Consider the following 16357-nt stretch of genomic DNA (forward strand, 5'->3'; position numbering starts at 1 on the left):
CCACTCTTTTGGTCTTGTGCTGCCCCTGGGAGCTACCCAGTCGTGAAGGGGTGTTGGGTTCCTTCTCCCTGCGGTGAGTGCTGGTACTGGCTGGGTAGGTTCCCACAGCAGCAAGTGCTGTACACCCCTGTCAGTTGTTAGGCAAACATCTGCAGCTGGAATGTGTGGCATGTTCCTCTGATTTGGCAGCTCTCAACCTTGCATAGCAACACGTGTAAAATACTGAAATGCGGTCTTTCTGTTACTGTTAACATTCAAAAATCTTGGTTTAATGTGGGCGGTAAAATTCTTGGAAAATTTTGGTGTTTTGTGAATAAAATAGATCCTGGTCCTTTCCCGTGCCCTTCCCCCACTGCCCATGTGTAGTTGGCTTTCTTTGTTCTGCTGCCTCATACCAAAAACACAGCAAACAACTGAGATGTGTGCTGGGTGCTCAAGGCCAAAGAATGTTTTAAATGGTCACAGTTTGTTTTATGCAGCCATACAGCATGGTACATTTTGGAAAGAACAGTGGTATGGTGTTACCACAAGATAGTGAATATGACATTATACTGGTTGTGATTTGTTTTTGGTGCCTGGTTTGAGAAAGCATATACTCATATTCTAAAATACAGAACTGTTTGAGAAGAATTAGTGCAAGACAAGGCATTGTGCTGCATTTATTGCTAAATGTGTGTTTTTATTTAATTCAAACTAGAAGGTAAACCTGCAAAGAATTCAAGTATCTGTTTCTCAGAGCATGAGCATACAAGCACTGGGGAGCAGTTTGCAGGATCAGAGCTTCAGCCTGCTCTGGGTAATAGACCCTCAGGAGAGGAAAGAGAAAATCCACTTTTTTAGATACAACTCTCCTTAATACTTCTTCTTAGCAAATTGTGTTGGTGGTTGGACTCTTTAAGCATGTGATTAAACTGTTAAAAAATCAAGATATTTAAGGATTAGTTACTGTATTAAATCCTCTTACATGCAGTGTGCTCTGGTTGCTCTGTGTAGAGTATAATGTCATGGCTGATAATTTCTGTTTTCTTTTCTAGTACAAGGATGCATTTATGAAAGCAAACCCAGGATATAAGTGGTGCCCCACAACCAACAAACCTGTGAAAACCCAGGCATCTAGTGTTACGAACAGGAAGAAGCTATGGGCCATCGCGTCAGACTCTGCAAAAGACTTACCGAGCCCAAGGAAAGTAACCAAAAGTGAAGAAATGCCACAGCTAAACTTTGGGATGGCAGGTGAGATTTCCATCCATGGTACTCAGCTGTAGCTCTGGGGATGTGGTATTGAAACTGAATCGGGATACTTGGTTTTGTTTAGTACACATGGTACTGTAGTGTCCCAGATTAAGTTGCCAAAACTGTGGTTAAACCTCTGTGTAACAGTTGTCTAAAATTTTCCATAGTGCATGATTTATTTTCAAGATATGAGGCATCCTAACTCTTACCCCATGTAGGACCCAGATTTGATTGATGTTTCGATTCCAGCTTATCTGCTGTCAGAGACTTCCGTTCTCTGGTTAAAAAGGAAAGTGCTGATTGTGTGCGTTCTGTTTCTCTGTCATAGAATGCTGTACTCTTTTAAGTAATTTACTCTTTGCAAAAATAATTTATGGGTGTCTCAAGTTGGATATGATAATCTTGTAGATTAATGTACCAGTGGGGCTAACACTTTTGTATTTTCATCAAGGGAAGCAGAATTTAATTTCACTTAAATGTGCTGTTTTGCCCATTGTATCTTGGAGGAGCAAATTTGAAACTTCTCTAAACATTTGGAAAAAAAAAAAGAAAGAAATATATGAAGAAGTGTAGGTGGAGTGCCTGAACTGGTGAAAAGCAGATAATCTCTCACTGATATCCATAAATAGCATGAGTGCTGTAATCTTGACCTTGAAATACAGGGACATTAATGTTAAATACTGGCAGCTTAAGAATCTAGCAGTCAAGGTAAAAAAAAAAAAAAAAAATTCCCTGCCAGTGTTTTTTCCTTTTGTTTCCCTTGGAGTTTTTTTGTGTTTTGGTGGGCTTTTTGTTTGTTTGTTCGTTTTGTTTTTTGCTCGTTTAAAGTTTCAGATGCATCAGTAGTTGTAAAATTAGAAACTTTGTCATATCCTACCTGGTTTGTGTCGGTGTGTAGCAGATAGGACTTCTCTGCTTAGAGAGACTGAGAGCTGGAGAGTAGAAAATGGTTTTATGGAACAAGTTTAAAAGAATGAAAAGGGATAAAGAGGCATGTATATCTTAGGATAGTGGTATGAAAATGCCTGTAATGAAATTTCTTCTGGCTCTTAAGGAACTGTGAAATGTGATCAAAATAAGTGTTTCATGCTGTATAGTTCTGGTATATGGGAGAGCAGTTACAAAAATCACAAGCCCCTTCAGACCATTTCTTTTTGCTTTTAGAGGAGTCATTTCTATTCTCCTTAAATATTTATTGACTTAACACAAAGAAAAGTAACAAGCCTTAATTTACCTCTCATCCATCCCCCATTGGTCCTGCTGGGCTATCCTAATGTCGAGATTTGAGCACAGAGGTTTTGAATCAACACATGTCAGAGGAGGGGACAGAGAAATTAAGAATTAATTAGAAACTAATCCATTGTTCTATCTATAGAGCCATTTATGTCTGAAGAAAGACCTTTAGTGGTACCTGTGATAGTTTGGTTTTTTTCCTGCAGGCTGAATTAATGAGCATAGTAATTCATGAGGATCTTGCTCCAATCCTCATGCCAGTGAAAGCTGGCAGTATCTTGGGTATAAGAATATCTTATAAAATAAAGACAGCTTCTGACAGAGATGTTAGCAGCATCCACATCATGACAAGTGTGCCATGCCAAATGGATTACTGCTTTGTCAACTATATACCAGTTCATGTTAGATATGTTTATTGTGCTCCTCTCTGCTTGACTTCACATGATAGTTCAATTCAACTCTCGCTCTTTTACCCAGTACAATCTCTTTAAAATCCAGGCTGCATGCTAGCTGATGAACTGAAATGTAGCTGAACCACCTCAAAAGCACTTTTACCTTTGAAATGCCACTGTATTCACAATGCCACAAGATTCACTTGTATCTTCAAGGCAGGTAACTTCCTCAAGACAGGGTTTATACAAATCTAGAATCATGCCAGGAAATCTGTTTTGTTTGTTGGTTGTTGCTAATCATGTCTTGATTGCTTTTTTGTATTACATTTGACTTTAGAAAATCTAATATGTAGACAGTAAGATCTTACTTTGTTTTTGTAAGTCCCACACAAGCTGTTTCTGTTCTTTTTTTTTGGCTTTACAAGAATAGCCATGCCACATTTAAGTCTGTTATGCTGACCTACCATTATATCAAGTAGCTGAGGTATGGTACCAGCATTGGGCTTCTGACCTGCAGACCCAGTAGTGGTGTCCTTGATCATCCAGCCTGAAAGCTGTAATTGAGCATGTTTTTCTCATTATATGGCTCACCTGTGTAGGAGCGAGGGAAAAGAACACTGCTGTTTGCAAAAGCTTTGCCATACAAATGTGTGAGATTCTCAGTACTTGAATATTTTTGCTTCAGAAGAAAATCATCTCCATGCCAAAATGCTTTTTAGTGAGGCAAGGGCTGGAAGAAAGACACTTTTAGAGTAGACTATACCCCTATAGAAACACAGTTTCTCTTTTTCAGAAAGAAGCTCAATTATGCTTCCAGGTAAAAGTTGGTTGAAGCCGGTTCCTGCTGGCCTCCTTCCTGCTTAGTATTTCCTCAGTTTGTTGTTTCCTCTGACAGAGAAATGGCTATGATGAACAAGCCAGCCTGCTGAATCTGTAACCAGCCCAGTACTAACAAAGTATGTCATTCCCAAACAGAGAGATGATTTTAAGTTTCGTCAATATTAAAAGCTGTTGAGAAAGTCACGAATCACCTGCCATTCTGCAAGTCAAAAGTGTGTGCTATTTTCCCAGTACTGTTGATTTAAGAATAAATTCTGTAAAGTACCCCTTAAAATTATTCTTCTTACCAGTAAGCTCCTAGAGCCAGAAGAGAAACATTATTGTGCTGAAAAGGTACTATAAGCATATGGCACTGTTTGGTTATGTACGTTTTGTCTTCCCTTAGGTGAAGTTATTTTGTAATTGGAAACCTTAGTAGAAGGATTTTTGTTTTTATCATGAGCAGACATCTAAGCACCAGCCCTCTGCTACAGCTGCAGCATAAATGTTCAAGTTGTTTAAGCATCACATTAAACTTTGATTTCTAATTCATCTGTCATTTTTTTCCTTCCTCCTAATTTTGATATTTAAATAAACAATTTAAGTATTTGCTTACTTAGGGAGAAAAACAGTAAACCATACTTCTATCTTTGTTCTCTTATGATAAGCTACTTAATTGAAAGGCAGAAAGCCAAAACTACCAAGGAGATATTTAGAAGACAGGCAAGAATTTTACAGTCGTAAACTGGGTGTTCTTGAGATGGCAAAAGCTGGGGAGGGGGAAAAGGACCAACAGGTAATGAAAATAAAGCACAAAAGAGCAGCTGGGAGTCATCAGGGTGATGCAGGCATGAGAAAGTGCTATACTGCAATTTATCAGGCAAAGTGTTTTCAGGACCCCCCTCATCTGATGTGGTTGCACTGCTGGTCATCCGTATGCAAGAAAGATGAACTGCACCTGGGATAACTGCAGAGGAGAGCTATAGGAAGTGCTGAAATGATGGAAGGTGGATGTGCTTGATGACGTTGGGAGATCTTGAATTGTTTAGACCAAGAAAACAAGTGGAAGAAGAGCAGGAAAAACTCCTGTACATGCAAAAAGGGAGATACCATTTAGGGAAACAGTTACTAATCTTAGAGATGCAAGTACCAGAAAAACAAGTACTACCCGGCCTTGAGCATATTTAAGCTAAAACCTGGAAGAAAGCCCTTAATGCTTAGAAGATTTGAATCCTGCAAACATCTGCCAAAGGGAGTAAAGAAACTAGAAAACTACCAGCCAAGGTTTTACTCTTTAATATGGGGCTCAGTAAGTTTATGGAGGGCCTGGAGATCGCTTCCCGTCTCTCCTTCCTCCAAATCCACTGTCTGCTCAGTCATTATCTTTCAAGATATGTGTTCACTTTTCACTTCCCAATTGCTCTGATGTCCTCTGGTTTGAAGGACTGAGTGGTTTCTGATCAACTGCTTGGATGGCAAAAAGTGCTGTTGCTGACAGGATCACTTCACTTATTAATTGTGTTTAGATACTTACTGGTCCTTCACATTTTCTGTGTCTCTTCCTGTTACTAGATCCTACACTTCTGGTAGTGTCTTGTCTCTTCATAGAAGTGTGATTTTTTTTCCCCCCTTTTTAATTCAAAAAGGCAAACTTCTTCAAAAAAACTAAAACCTCCAAAATATGTGTGGTATTGAATTGAACAGCATTCATGAGTATTCCCATAAATTGGACTGTTACCATCTGTAGCCCTAAACTCTTTGGAGGTTTACAGGTACAAGTTTGGCCCACATCATCTGAAAAGATGAAAAAATTCCACTCACATTGTGGCTGTTGTATGAGACATTTGGCCACTATCTGTCTCCCAGTCTCTACATGACACTGTTAAATCAGGCACCTGCATTGCTCCCAAGGCATTCTCCCAAAATCAGACAATTAGTCTTCATAGTGATGAAGAGCAACCACTGTTCTGAGTGGAAAAGCTACTCCATGAGTAATGCAATGTCAGAGTTTATTGCTTTCACTTCTTGTCATTTTCTGAGCTCCTGAGGTGCAGGAAGGCTAGAGGGGAAAAGCTGTCAGTATTAAACACTTGGAGAAAGAACATTTATATCTCCATCTCCATTTTACATTCCTCAATTATGTATCATATTGGCAGGGCAACAAGTAGGCAGGCAGCTTGCCTGGCCAGTGCTTGTGCTGTTCTGGCTTTATGCTTCAGAGCTGTCAGGCTGGCACTTTTCACCACTAAATACAGCTCTAAATTGTAGACAAATGAAAACAGAAATTTTGCTTCTGAACTTGATTGTGTTGTTTTGTTCCATCCTTTCATTTGTTCAGTTGCCAAGGAAGGAACCGCTCCCTTGGTAGGAGCATCCACCGACTTGTAAACCTGTGCATTATTAGAACATCTTTGTGTATATTTATGTGTGAGATCATTACAGTTGCTGTTTTAAAGATATTCATCTCTATAGTACGTAAAACCTTTGGCAGTAGATTTGTAAATCCATGCAATGGGGTGTTAAGCACACAAATCCAATTAAATCCTTCAAACAGCTTTGAAAGCCTTCCCAGAGGGTACAGAAATGGTTTTTTGTGATTCTCTTGAACTGCCTTTGATGGCAGCTTGCTGAGAGTGTCTGTGACAAATAGTCTTCTGGGTCTTTAGTGGTGCAAGTGGTAGTTTTTTTTAAACAAGCAAATGAATCAACTGAAGACTTCATTTTACTCTTTTAACAGATCCTACCCAAATGGGAGGCCTGAGTATGCTGCTTCTAGCAGGGGAACATGCACTTACTGCGCAAGAGGTAAGGAACTCTCTTCTCTCCCTTACTGTGAGGTCTCAGTTTAAAGAGCTTGTAAGAGGAATATTTGACCAGTGAGGAATGAAAGTTAGGACACATCTCAGGTAACCTTGAAATAAAATGGGCAGGAGGTCTTTCTCCTTTATAATGCCGTTATTAAAAAAATCAGCTCAAGTGGGGAGAAACGGATGGGTCGTGCCCACGCTGCCGCTGTTCCCAGGAGTGGCAGGGAGGAGGAGGATGATGCAGTTGTGTCTGCTGGTCTGCAGGCAGAGCTGGGGCTTCCATCCTCACAGGAGATTAGGCGATTCCATCTTTTCAGGCTAACATTCGAGGTCTCCTTTCTAGTCGACCTCTCCTTAAGTTAGGGTGAGAGGCAGAGAGGATCCCAGCTAACATGGGATCAAGTTCCTCACCTTTAGACATCACTTAGATCTCTTAATTCCATGATGGCTCATTGTTTTTAGAGGGTTTTTTGCAAGATTTGAGCTCTGACGTCGCCTTCCCCCCCCCCCACCATTGCTACCTGCAGCCTCAGGTGTCATCTCCCAAGAAACAGCAGGGGAACACTTGAGCTGACTTTTAACTATTAACAGGTAATTGAAGAAAAACTATTAACAACAGGTGATTACAACGTGAAGTTATTAACAACAGCAATTGATTTAACTCGTTAACTCTGCAACTTTAAAAAATGGACAACTTTTCTACTCATAACAACCTCAGCTGGGAATGAAATGTGTGTCTTGTATCTCAGCTGTGAATGTAGGTCGAGCATAGTTCAGTATTAACTCTGCTGATACTTGAGCACACCAGTCAAGCCTGCCCTATGAAGAGACATTGTCAGAGGAAAAAGGGTTGAAATACAGTGACAGTGTTAACAAACAGGTGGGGTTTGCAAGCTTTTCTGGGCAAGGATTCTATATGCTTGTGCAATGCCTGACACAACTGTGGCCTTGGCACTAACAAATTAATAAACAAATAATTTCCTCCAAAGTCAGCATCATTGTATATACTGAAGCCCTGCAAGTGCTAACAGGTAATTGAAGTGTTGCATCTGCTCCTATTCACTAAATCCTTATGTCTAAAAAGAAGTTTGTAGTTAGTTGCCATTACAAACGTGTTTTTACAAAGGAGTCTAGTAAGTGTTTGTGTATATCTCCAGTAGTGCAGAGATCTTTAGTCTTTCTTTAGACTGATTATTAATATCATGTGGTTTTTAGGCCAACTTTGAAAATAGTTCAATTTTTGTAGCTTCTTTGTTGGCTATAGTAAGTAGTACTGCCATAAATCTCTAGCTCTAGGAAAGAGCTCTCTTTTGTTGTTGTTGTTGGTTTTATTGAGAGGAAAAGTAATAATTAACTTAATCTGTATGTGTAGTGCATTTGAGATTTATTGCCTCTGTACAGCCAGGACTCCTCAATGCTTTTCACACCAGTTTTAGCCATGGAAGTTTTATGCTGTGTGGGTAGTGGTCTTCTGTGCTGCATCATGAAAAATAAGAAACATTCAAGCCAAGTTGACAGAAAAGTGAAAAGAAATACATTATTTTGTGCTAAAATTGTACTGTCCTTCTCAAACTTGTAATCTCTCAGCTTGGAGCATACAAGCTGCTTTTACTATGCTGTTATGTTTAAATGTGAGGGAAGATATAGTTTAGTCACAGATATTGCATTCCTTAACTAAAGTCTTTGCTATGACCTTGTGAGCTGAGGTGTCTTGATTCTGCAAGAGCCTCAGTAGTATGATTTCAGATGGCAGTGTAGGAATAAAATCCACATGTAGATTTAGAGTCAAATCAAAAGGCATGTTGTGTGATTGCTTTAGTGCATAAAAGTTAATCAGAACTTCCTTATTTTGAGCAAAAAGACACACTTCTTGTGTGTCTCAATAAATCCTGGTTTTCCTGATAGAAGTGTGTAATACAACTTGTGATGAAATATTCACGTTATGTATAAACTACACTCTACTCTTCTGGGCATGTAGTCTTCTTTTGAGACCTGGCCCTCCACATCAAAGAAGCAAGCTGTGTGATCTACTTTCCCCAAAAATGTAGAGCAAAATAATTGTCATAAATACAGGCCAGACAAAACTAGTTGGGCGATTGTTAGAATTGTGATGGGCCATGATTTAGCCCATACTTTCTAATGAGTTACTCTGTTTTAATTGTCCTGCAAGTGGTTAAGGAATTGAGCACTTTCCCAGGAAACTGCACATCTCTGATCCTTTTGAGGGTCCCCTTCGTAAAATACCTCCTCCAGATCAATTGAGGTGATTGGTATTCTTAAACAGACCCAAATGAACAAAGCTCAGTCCTCTTCATTGTGTGTTTGCAGGAGTTAAGTCTCCAGCTGTGTGTCCAGGTGCTGAGAGACTTTCTCAGTTTCTTTTGTGTGGCAGCCCTGGTGTGTCTTCCATTTGTCCTTTATTTTCTTAGGTTTCACTGGTGAATAGATACAGAGCAAATATTTCTTAGGGATGTGTTTCTCAAATGCAGTAATGATCCTAAATCAGTTTAAACTTGGATAACTGAACTGCTCTTCTGTCTTCCCTCAAGCTTGTAGACAGAGGAGATGTAAGATGGTCATCTTTGCATGCCTTTAGGAGACTCTGTGGTTGGATTTCCATGCTTATGATCTCACACTTAACCAGCATCTGGGAGGTTAGCAGAACATGCTAGGGGGTGGTATGACAGACTCAGAAAGCAGCTCAAGAATTCATTGTAGAGCTGGAAGCTGTTTTGTTCTTGAATGGAGAGGAAGAGTCAGTTGTGTTGTATTAGAGTTGGTATTCACATGGGAGAAAATATGGTGTGTTAAGGTGACTACAGAGGTATGGTTAGTGAAAGAGGTTCAGAAGTTGCTTTATTATGGAGAATGTATGTATTGTTTTTATATGCTCATACGTATACAAATGCACATTGTACATCTAAAACCTTGGCATTTCTGTTTTTAGAAAAAGGACAGACACTCATATTTTAAAGAATGTTCTAAATTATCACATGTAGTCTAAATTATCATGAAAGTGTGTGTATACACTTAAGATGCTTGTACACATATATGGTTCTTAAACTGGGGATCTGGCAGACACAGGATTAGCTGTCAACATGCATATTGACTGCTGTGCATATGTTGGGTGGCCTTATAAGCATAGGTCTTACACACTCCTACAATTTTAAAGTTGTTAACAGGGGGAAGGGCAGCACTGGCACAGTTTTGCTCAGCACTTAAGAGAGGATGAAGGACATTGTAGTTAGAGGTCTGCTAATCCAATAAAAAGTATTCAACACCTGATGATGTTCTGGCAAGTGTATGCTAAATGAATGGATAGGGGTTTTTCAAGTGAGGTGTTCAATCTTCCAAGTTGTAAGAAGCCCAGATGTCAGGTGACCGAGTGACCAGCCAGCAGGAGGGTGGGAAGAGGCACAACAGTCATATTTACAAAATTGTTTTGAGGCTTCAGTTGCAATCTCTGTATGTTGCCAATATGTTCCCAATTTTGCAAATTTTTGTAATGGATTAGAGAGTTTCTCTTCTGGTAACAAAATTCAGTGTCGGTGGGTGGTAGATTTCTAGGCAGCAGCTGGAGTTACTAAGCCGATAGGCAAGAGAAGCTACAGACCTTACAGGCAGAGGACGTGGATATGCAGTGAGTTTCCCCCTGCATTTTGGATGCTTTCATCAGTTACGCAAGACAGTGGTGTGTGAGCATATTTTACTAAACACCTGAGCAGAGATGCCGGATGGATCATCTCCAGCTGCTGTGGTTGTGCCAGGCAAAGCCCGGTCCTCGCCGCAGGTTACTGGCAGCAAGGCTGAAGCCGGCTGAGCAGCGCTCCTTGCTTACCCGTTCGCCTCCCTGCACAAATCCCGTACTCGTCCGTCAGGCCCTTTCCTTGCCTTACAGCAGCACCTAGTGGACTCTCTGTAGGTTACTGCCCAGAAATCCCGAAATCCGGAGCGGCCTCCGAAGGCTGCCTGTCTACCTGCGCCTCGCAGCGGTCAGGGTGCGGCCGGCCCAGCGATTTCCTCCGCCCGTGTTCGCTGTGATCGTTTCAGAGCAGGTTGTGGTAACCTGCAGGGAAAGGAAGGCATGTGGTTTCCTTCTTTTTGGGAGCAAAAGGCTTTCTTACATGTGATGCAGGGTCTGTGCAAAGGGTGACTCAGAAGTGAAAAATCTCTCAGTGCAGCTCAAGAGAAGGCTTGGAGAAAGAAATGGGATGTTGAGGACATTTTATTAGAGCAGGAAATGAGACATACAAAATGGCACTATCAGTGCATCTGTTCCTTCTGGTGATTATTTTAATGCTTTGACCAGGTTCAATCTGACAAATGGTAGAAGACCTGGAGATAATAAGTTTCCCACAGGTCAAGAATGCTTAGGGAGCAGCAGAGTAGAAGAAAAAGCTCTAATTAGTGTTCTGCCAAGTAAAAGCGACAGCATTAACTTTTTAAAGAGCAGCAGGAATTTATAGGAAAAGCATAGTGGTTCCAACCACAAAACCTCCACTGAGCTACTGAGCACCAGCAATCTGTCCTCTACACACAAACCCGTAGAAAACTGGGCTTCACACCTCCCACAGCAAATGGTTCTGGTACCACCAGGTGTACAAGCTGTGCCCAGCCCCCAGCACGTGGCATCCGAGGCAGTGAGAAGGCTCATCCTGAGTGTCTGACAGCACCTGTATTGTGGGGGCTGAGCCCAGATAGCCCCTCTTGGAAGGGCACTGCCACTCCAGCACGGTGCTTCTGGGGTCCATGGCTCAATGGTTCCAAAATCGGAGCAGAGGAGTATAAGGCAGCTGGTTGAACTGCAGAAAATATGGGAAACAAGTCCAAAATTTGGTTATTCTCTTAAGAATCCCACCAGTGAAGAGGCCTAAAATGACCAAATGAATGCCCAGACATGCAAGCAGCAACCGTACATATTTGCACCTCTGCAGAGTCTCACACCTTCAGAGATGGGTCTCTCAAAAGCAGCCAGATACTTTTCTGGTAATAGTCCAGACTACTGTTGAGGCACAGACATCTTAAACAGACTGTACAGAAACATAATAAAAGTCAGTAATAAACATTAAGTCAGTGAAAACAGTAGGAAAACCTACCAAAAGGGCAGAAGACCAACATTAGAAATACATTCTTTATGGCCCTTTGGGTTGGTGTACTCCCGTAGTACACCAATAAAACATCCTGCTCAGTGTTTATTAAATACAGTGGAAATACAGATCACAGGAGTCACTGATGCTGATCGGGTTTATGGCAGGGAAGAAACAAGTTTGTTTATATATGCAAGCAAATTGTCACGTCGGTGAATTTCCCCTTGTCCTCTGGGTTGCTGCACTTGGATTTTGTGTTTCCAGGGGAGCGTGGGTAGCAGATTCCTGAAGGCAAATGCTGCTGTTGCTATTGCAGTGCTTCGGGATCTCAGACAAGGAGCAGCAGGGCAAGCTGCATGTGCTGTGAGGCTTTGTGCTTACTATCAGGTGCAGTCAGTAGCTAAATCTCATGTGCTTTCACCAATAAAAGCTGTTGATTTACTTGTTTAGGTAATGAATAAGAAAAAGGCCCACGTTTATTTTTGAATTTGTTAAGTAAACTGATATTTTGAGGGGAAAAAAGTTGCTAGGGAAAAAATTTCCATCCTGTTCCTTTTTATAAAATCTTACAAAGCCTCCTTCCTTTTCTCTGTTTCTTACAAGCCGTGCTACATACCTTATTTTATACTAACAGTACTTCATTCTCCTAGGAGTTACACATGCAAATCTTTTACACTCAAATGTGACACTTAATGAATGTATCATATTTGATAGAATTCCTTTACAGAGTAATGCTTGATTAACACATTTCTAGCTAATAAGATTACCATGGCTGAGATCTGTGTTAATTTAAATGAGGCTTTTGGTTGTGAACAGTCATTTCTTTGTATTTTATTTTCAGTTATAATGACTTTCTTGCACCGCTTCTCAAAAGCACCTCTAAAATGTATGTTTAGGTACATGATTTGAGAAATTTTAGGCTTGTGCTACCCTTATCTACTTACTTTCATGCTGTTATGATTGGAGATTATTTTTCTAATTAGTATTCCTGTCATCAACTGTGTCTTCAAAATATTTTTTTACCTTCTATGTAATCTTACTCAGAATTATAGCACAAATTACAGATATAGCAGTGTTGATAGCATCACCAATACAAGATAGTTACGTGTGCAGTTCAGTATAATCCATTGGTATTCCATTGTATAAAACTATTCTGACAAGTTCAGAATCATAAAAGGAGAAGAAATGCGTGGCATTTTTGTGGTCTTTTTTTCTAAGACAGTTTTCAAATGCATTACAATGAGCGCTAAGCAATGTTTTCATCTGTAAATATGATTTAATCTTTCCAGGACTGTGAGACATTGGCTTGTCCTTCTTCTCTTAAATGGTTTATTTTGCTCACTGTTGTTTTTAGCTTGAGGGAAGCACCTTTGAGGTCTTAGCCTGCACTCTCCCTTTTCCAGGTTTCCTCCAGTACTTGCCAGTCTGATACATCTAATTCTACAGAAGCCTGTCAGAAGTCATCATTGTTTCAGCTTGCAGAGGTGAGTTTCTTTAAAAAAGGGTTTTCTTCTAAGTGTATCCTTTTAAGAAGCATCTGATGTCCAGCTGAAAGAAAAATCAAATGTCTTTAACTAAAATTGGTGCTTTTATTTGTTGCCTCATTTTTGGTTTTATGCTGTTGAATCATTTATCAGGTTGGTAAGACTTGAAGTGCAAGAGAGTGTGTTTAGGACCCTGGTGGAAACCAAAGTGCAATAATGGAGCTGTGGTTTAAGCTGTAATTTGGAGATAATGTCATTCCTGCACTTAGTTTTAAACTAGAGCCTTATTAACTAAGGTTTTAACATATGTTTGGATGTTTCTAATCTAGTGTGGCTGCTTTAGTCATCGGCTCCATCAAAAATCATTCTAGTTCTTAAATCTCCAAAATTTTCTTCTAGAACCACCAAACAGCTCTATGCAAGTGTGCTTTAATTTTGCAGTGTACAATATTTTTGTCAACCTACTCCAGTTATCGCTAGAAGTGCAACTGTGGTGTGTGTTGTTCTTTTTCTTTGAAGAAAGTTTCATCCAAGTCTTAATGGGTTTCACAGATCTAAATAACTTGACAAAAATGAGATTGCAAGGAACTCTAGCCCTCTGCAAGCATCACTTGTTTCTTGAAATAGTCATAATACATGACACAAATATTTAGTTGTATAGGTACTGATTTTACAAGACACTGGGTAGTTTTTAAGTAAGTGTATATGGAAAGAAATTTTGTCGTAGTGAGGGCTTTTTATTACCTGTATTCACACCAGCTGTGAATCTGACTTGTGTGTCTTTATTACCCATGGCCTTGTGCACTTTCATACTCCTCCCTAAAAGATCATCACTTTGGGAGCAGATACATTGCAATCCTAGCACACAAGAAATGGGACTTCTTTTTCAGTTGGACATTTTAACATCAGTGCACAAGCCCTTGAATTCCAGCTTAAGATCTGGGTCTTTCGAATGTGTTAGAAATAAATTGGAGCACTGATCCTTTATTTCTGATTAAAGATAATGGCCAGAGTGAAGTAGATAACCTGTAATTAGGCTCTTAAACAGCCTGCTGGCTTTTCTTGTTAGGAAGAGGAAATGCCTGGTGTGCCAGCAATGAAAAGCAATACTTAGATGCCTCTTAGAATTGGTTAATTCCAGTATCACTTATGACACTTCTGTGGTAATGATTCAATATCCATCTTCCCATATTTCTGAGATGCTTCTGTGTGCTTATACTATCAGTAGAACAATGTCTTGTATTGAATTTCACTGCTGAATCTTTTAAAGAGTAAGACAAATACCAGCTCACCTAATTGTTTCAGTTCATTTTACAGTGCCAAAGGAGGGAGGTGCCAGATGCATGTGGTAGTAGGCAGGAATTGTGTGCTGCCAGATATGCCCTTGCTAAGGGTTTCTGACCTCAGGCTTTTCCTTACCCATCGAAGAAAATTTTTAGTGGGTGCTGGGAAACAAGCTCACCTGCATTGCTAAAGCATGTGGTTTAGAAGTAGCCTACTGATGATCAGTAATTAGAAATGCAAATTAGCTAGTCTTATTTTTCAAGGATGTTAAACATCCTGTAGAGAGGGTGCACCTAACCAGTGCATGGTAGGTATGTGTGTCAGTGGCAAAATAACTGATACTTGCCATGAAGTCTAACATTAATCAGAGGTGTCATTTGCAACAAAACTAATTGACACAAGTTAAACAGTATGAAATGCAGTTAACTTAGTGTGTAGGATAGATCTGGTATCTCAAAATACCTGAGCACATTGTGTTTCTGTCCACACTTCACCTTCTGTATTAAGTAGCAATTTGTGCTCTGTCATCACCACCATTCTGCAGTCTCAGGTCTTCCACTGAACTGAACTGTAAAATACAATACAGGCTTAAGTATTTGTTGCTAACCCTCCTTTGATATATCAGCAGGCAAATAAAAACCCTTCAAAAAAAGCTTATTTTGTAGATCCTAGGAAGGATTTTCCTTCTGAAAAATAATTCAGGATTACCATTTCACAGATCACCTGTTTATGTGTTTCCTGAAAAACAGATGCAGTTTGTTCTAAGGGTGAGTTGGGACTCGTTTACATTCTCTGGAGTACCAGGAATCTTTTTATGACAGATTATAAATTTAGCATGTTGAAGTGTGATACTGAAACTGAACAGTTAGGTAATACAAGCATAATTGTTTTCCTGACAGATCTCTTCCAACACGTCACAGCCTGGAGTCCTGGGGGCACTAAAACAAACGGAGGAGTCTGCATTGTTTCAGTTTGCTGAGGTACAATGGCTGAATGTGGTGGGGGAGGATGGGAGGAAGCAAGGAACCCTAAGAGTTGCCACTGAATGGCTAAGCACCCTGTGTTATCAGAGATTCCCATCAGGAGATGTGTATCTTCCTGACAGTATTGTGTTAAGAAAACCATGGGGTGAATAACCAGTGACTGGATCAGATGTTGGCCAGTTCTACCAGCTGAGAGATACTAGGCTTGTGAACATTACGTAACAGTTCCATACCCAAAGGATCACTGCAGACTTACTGTCCAAATGTCCTTTACATCTAGGAAAACAGCAATTAAAAGACATTCTGAAATGACACTGCACTGCCTGTGGAAGAAGCTGCAGCAGGGCAGAATGGTGATTGTCCTAGAGGCAGGAATCATTTGGAGAATCCTTGCAGGTCAAAGGAAGCTTATCACACCAGCCGCAAGGATATTTAACAGCATCAGTTAGGTGGTGACTTATCAAGCCTATCAGTTTCCCATAAGTATGTAGCCTTTCTGCCTTCCTCTACATATTGAAGATTGGGAGTTTGGGAAGTGCTGCTTTTAGGAATTTCTTCTCCCATGTGTTGAATATGCGTCTGTGAATTGACTTTCCACACATTTACTCTTCTTGCCCATTTGGGGGAGTCTGGTACTGCTTGCAGAATCATTTAAGCCGCAGGTGCATTTTGTGTGTGACTGAAAAGGCTGGGATTGGAGCTGGTGCTATTGCAGAGGAGCATAAAGGGATTAAAAGATACCCTGATTGTTATTCTGTGTTTCATGCTCTTCCTTCTGTGACATGTTGAGCTGATTGTCTGCTATGTTTTTTTAGTGTGGCTGGAATGGGCCTTAGTGTTTTCTTCGGCGGCCAAGGAAGACAAATCAATTTACTGATTCAGGTGCCAGAAAATACCTAGCTACAAACATTCCTATAAAAGATACAATGCAGTTAATATCTCTAATCATGAAGGTGTTTTCATATGTACCACAGCTTTGAAAGTTAGAAGTCAATTTGCAAAGCTCTTTTGAGAAAATCAGTGGAATTGAGCAGG

The 16357-nt window shown here is 40.2% G+C and overlaps 1 protein-coding gene across 7 annotated transcripts in view; it reads left to right on the forward strand.

Moving 5' to 3' along the window:
* Positions 1 to 16357, forward strand: part of BBX (BBX high mobility group box domain containing) — a 134213-nt gene that overhangs the window by 82878 nt on the left and 34978 nt on the right. For all 7 annotated transcript variants that reach the window (XM_041463894.1, XM_041463896.1, XM_041463899.1 and 4 more), the window contains 4 exons: positions 1035 to 1233; positions 6415 to 6482; positions 12975 to 13055; positions 15239 to 15319. In XM_041463894.1, coding sequence (XP_041319828.1) covers positions 1035 to 1233; positions 6415 to 6482; positions 12975 to 13055; positions 15239 to 15319 — 429 coding nt within the window. The remainder of the gene's footprint in view (positions 1 to 1034; positions 1234 to 6414; positions 6483 to 12974; positions 13056 to 15238; positions 15320 to 16357) is intronic.

The sequence above is a fragment of the Pyrgilauda ruficollis genome, unplaced genomic scaffold (assembly GCF_017590135.1).
Source record: "Pyrgilauda ruficollis isolate IOZ18807 unplaced genomic scaffold, ASM1759013v1 scaffold17, whole genome shotgun sequence".
NCBI lineage: Eukaryota > Metazoa > Chordata > Aves > Passeriformes > Passeridae > Pyrgilauda > Pyrgilauda ruficollis.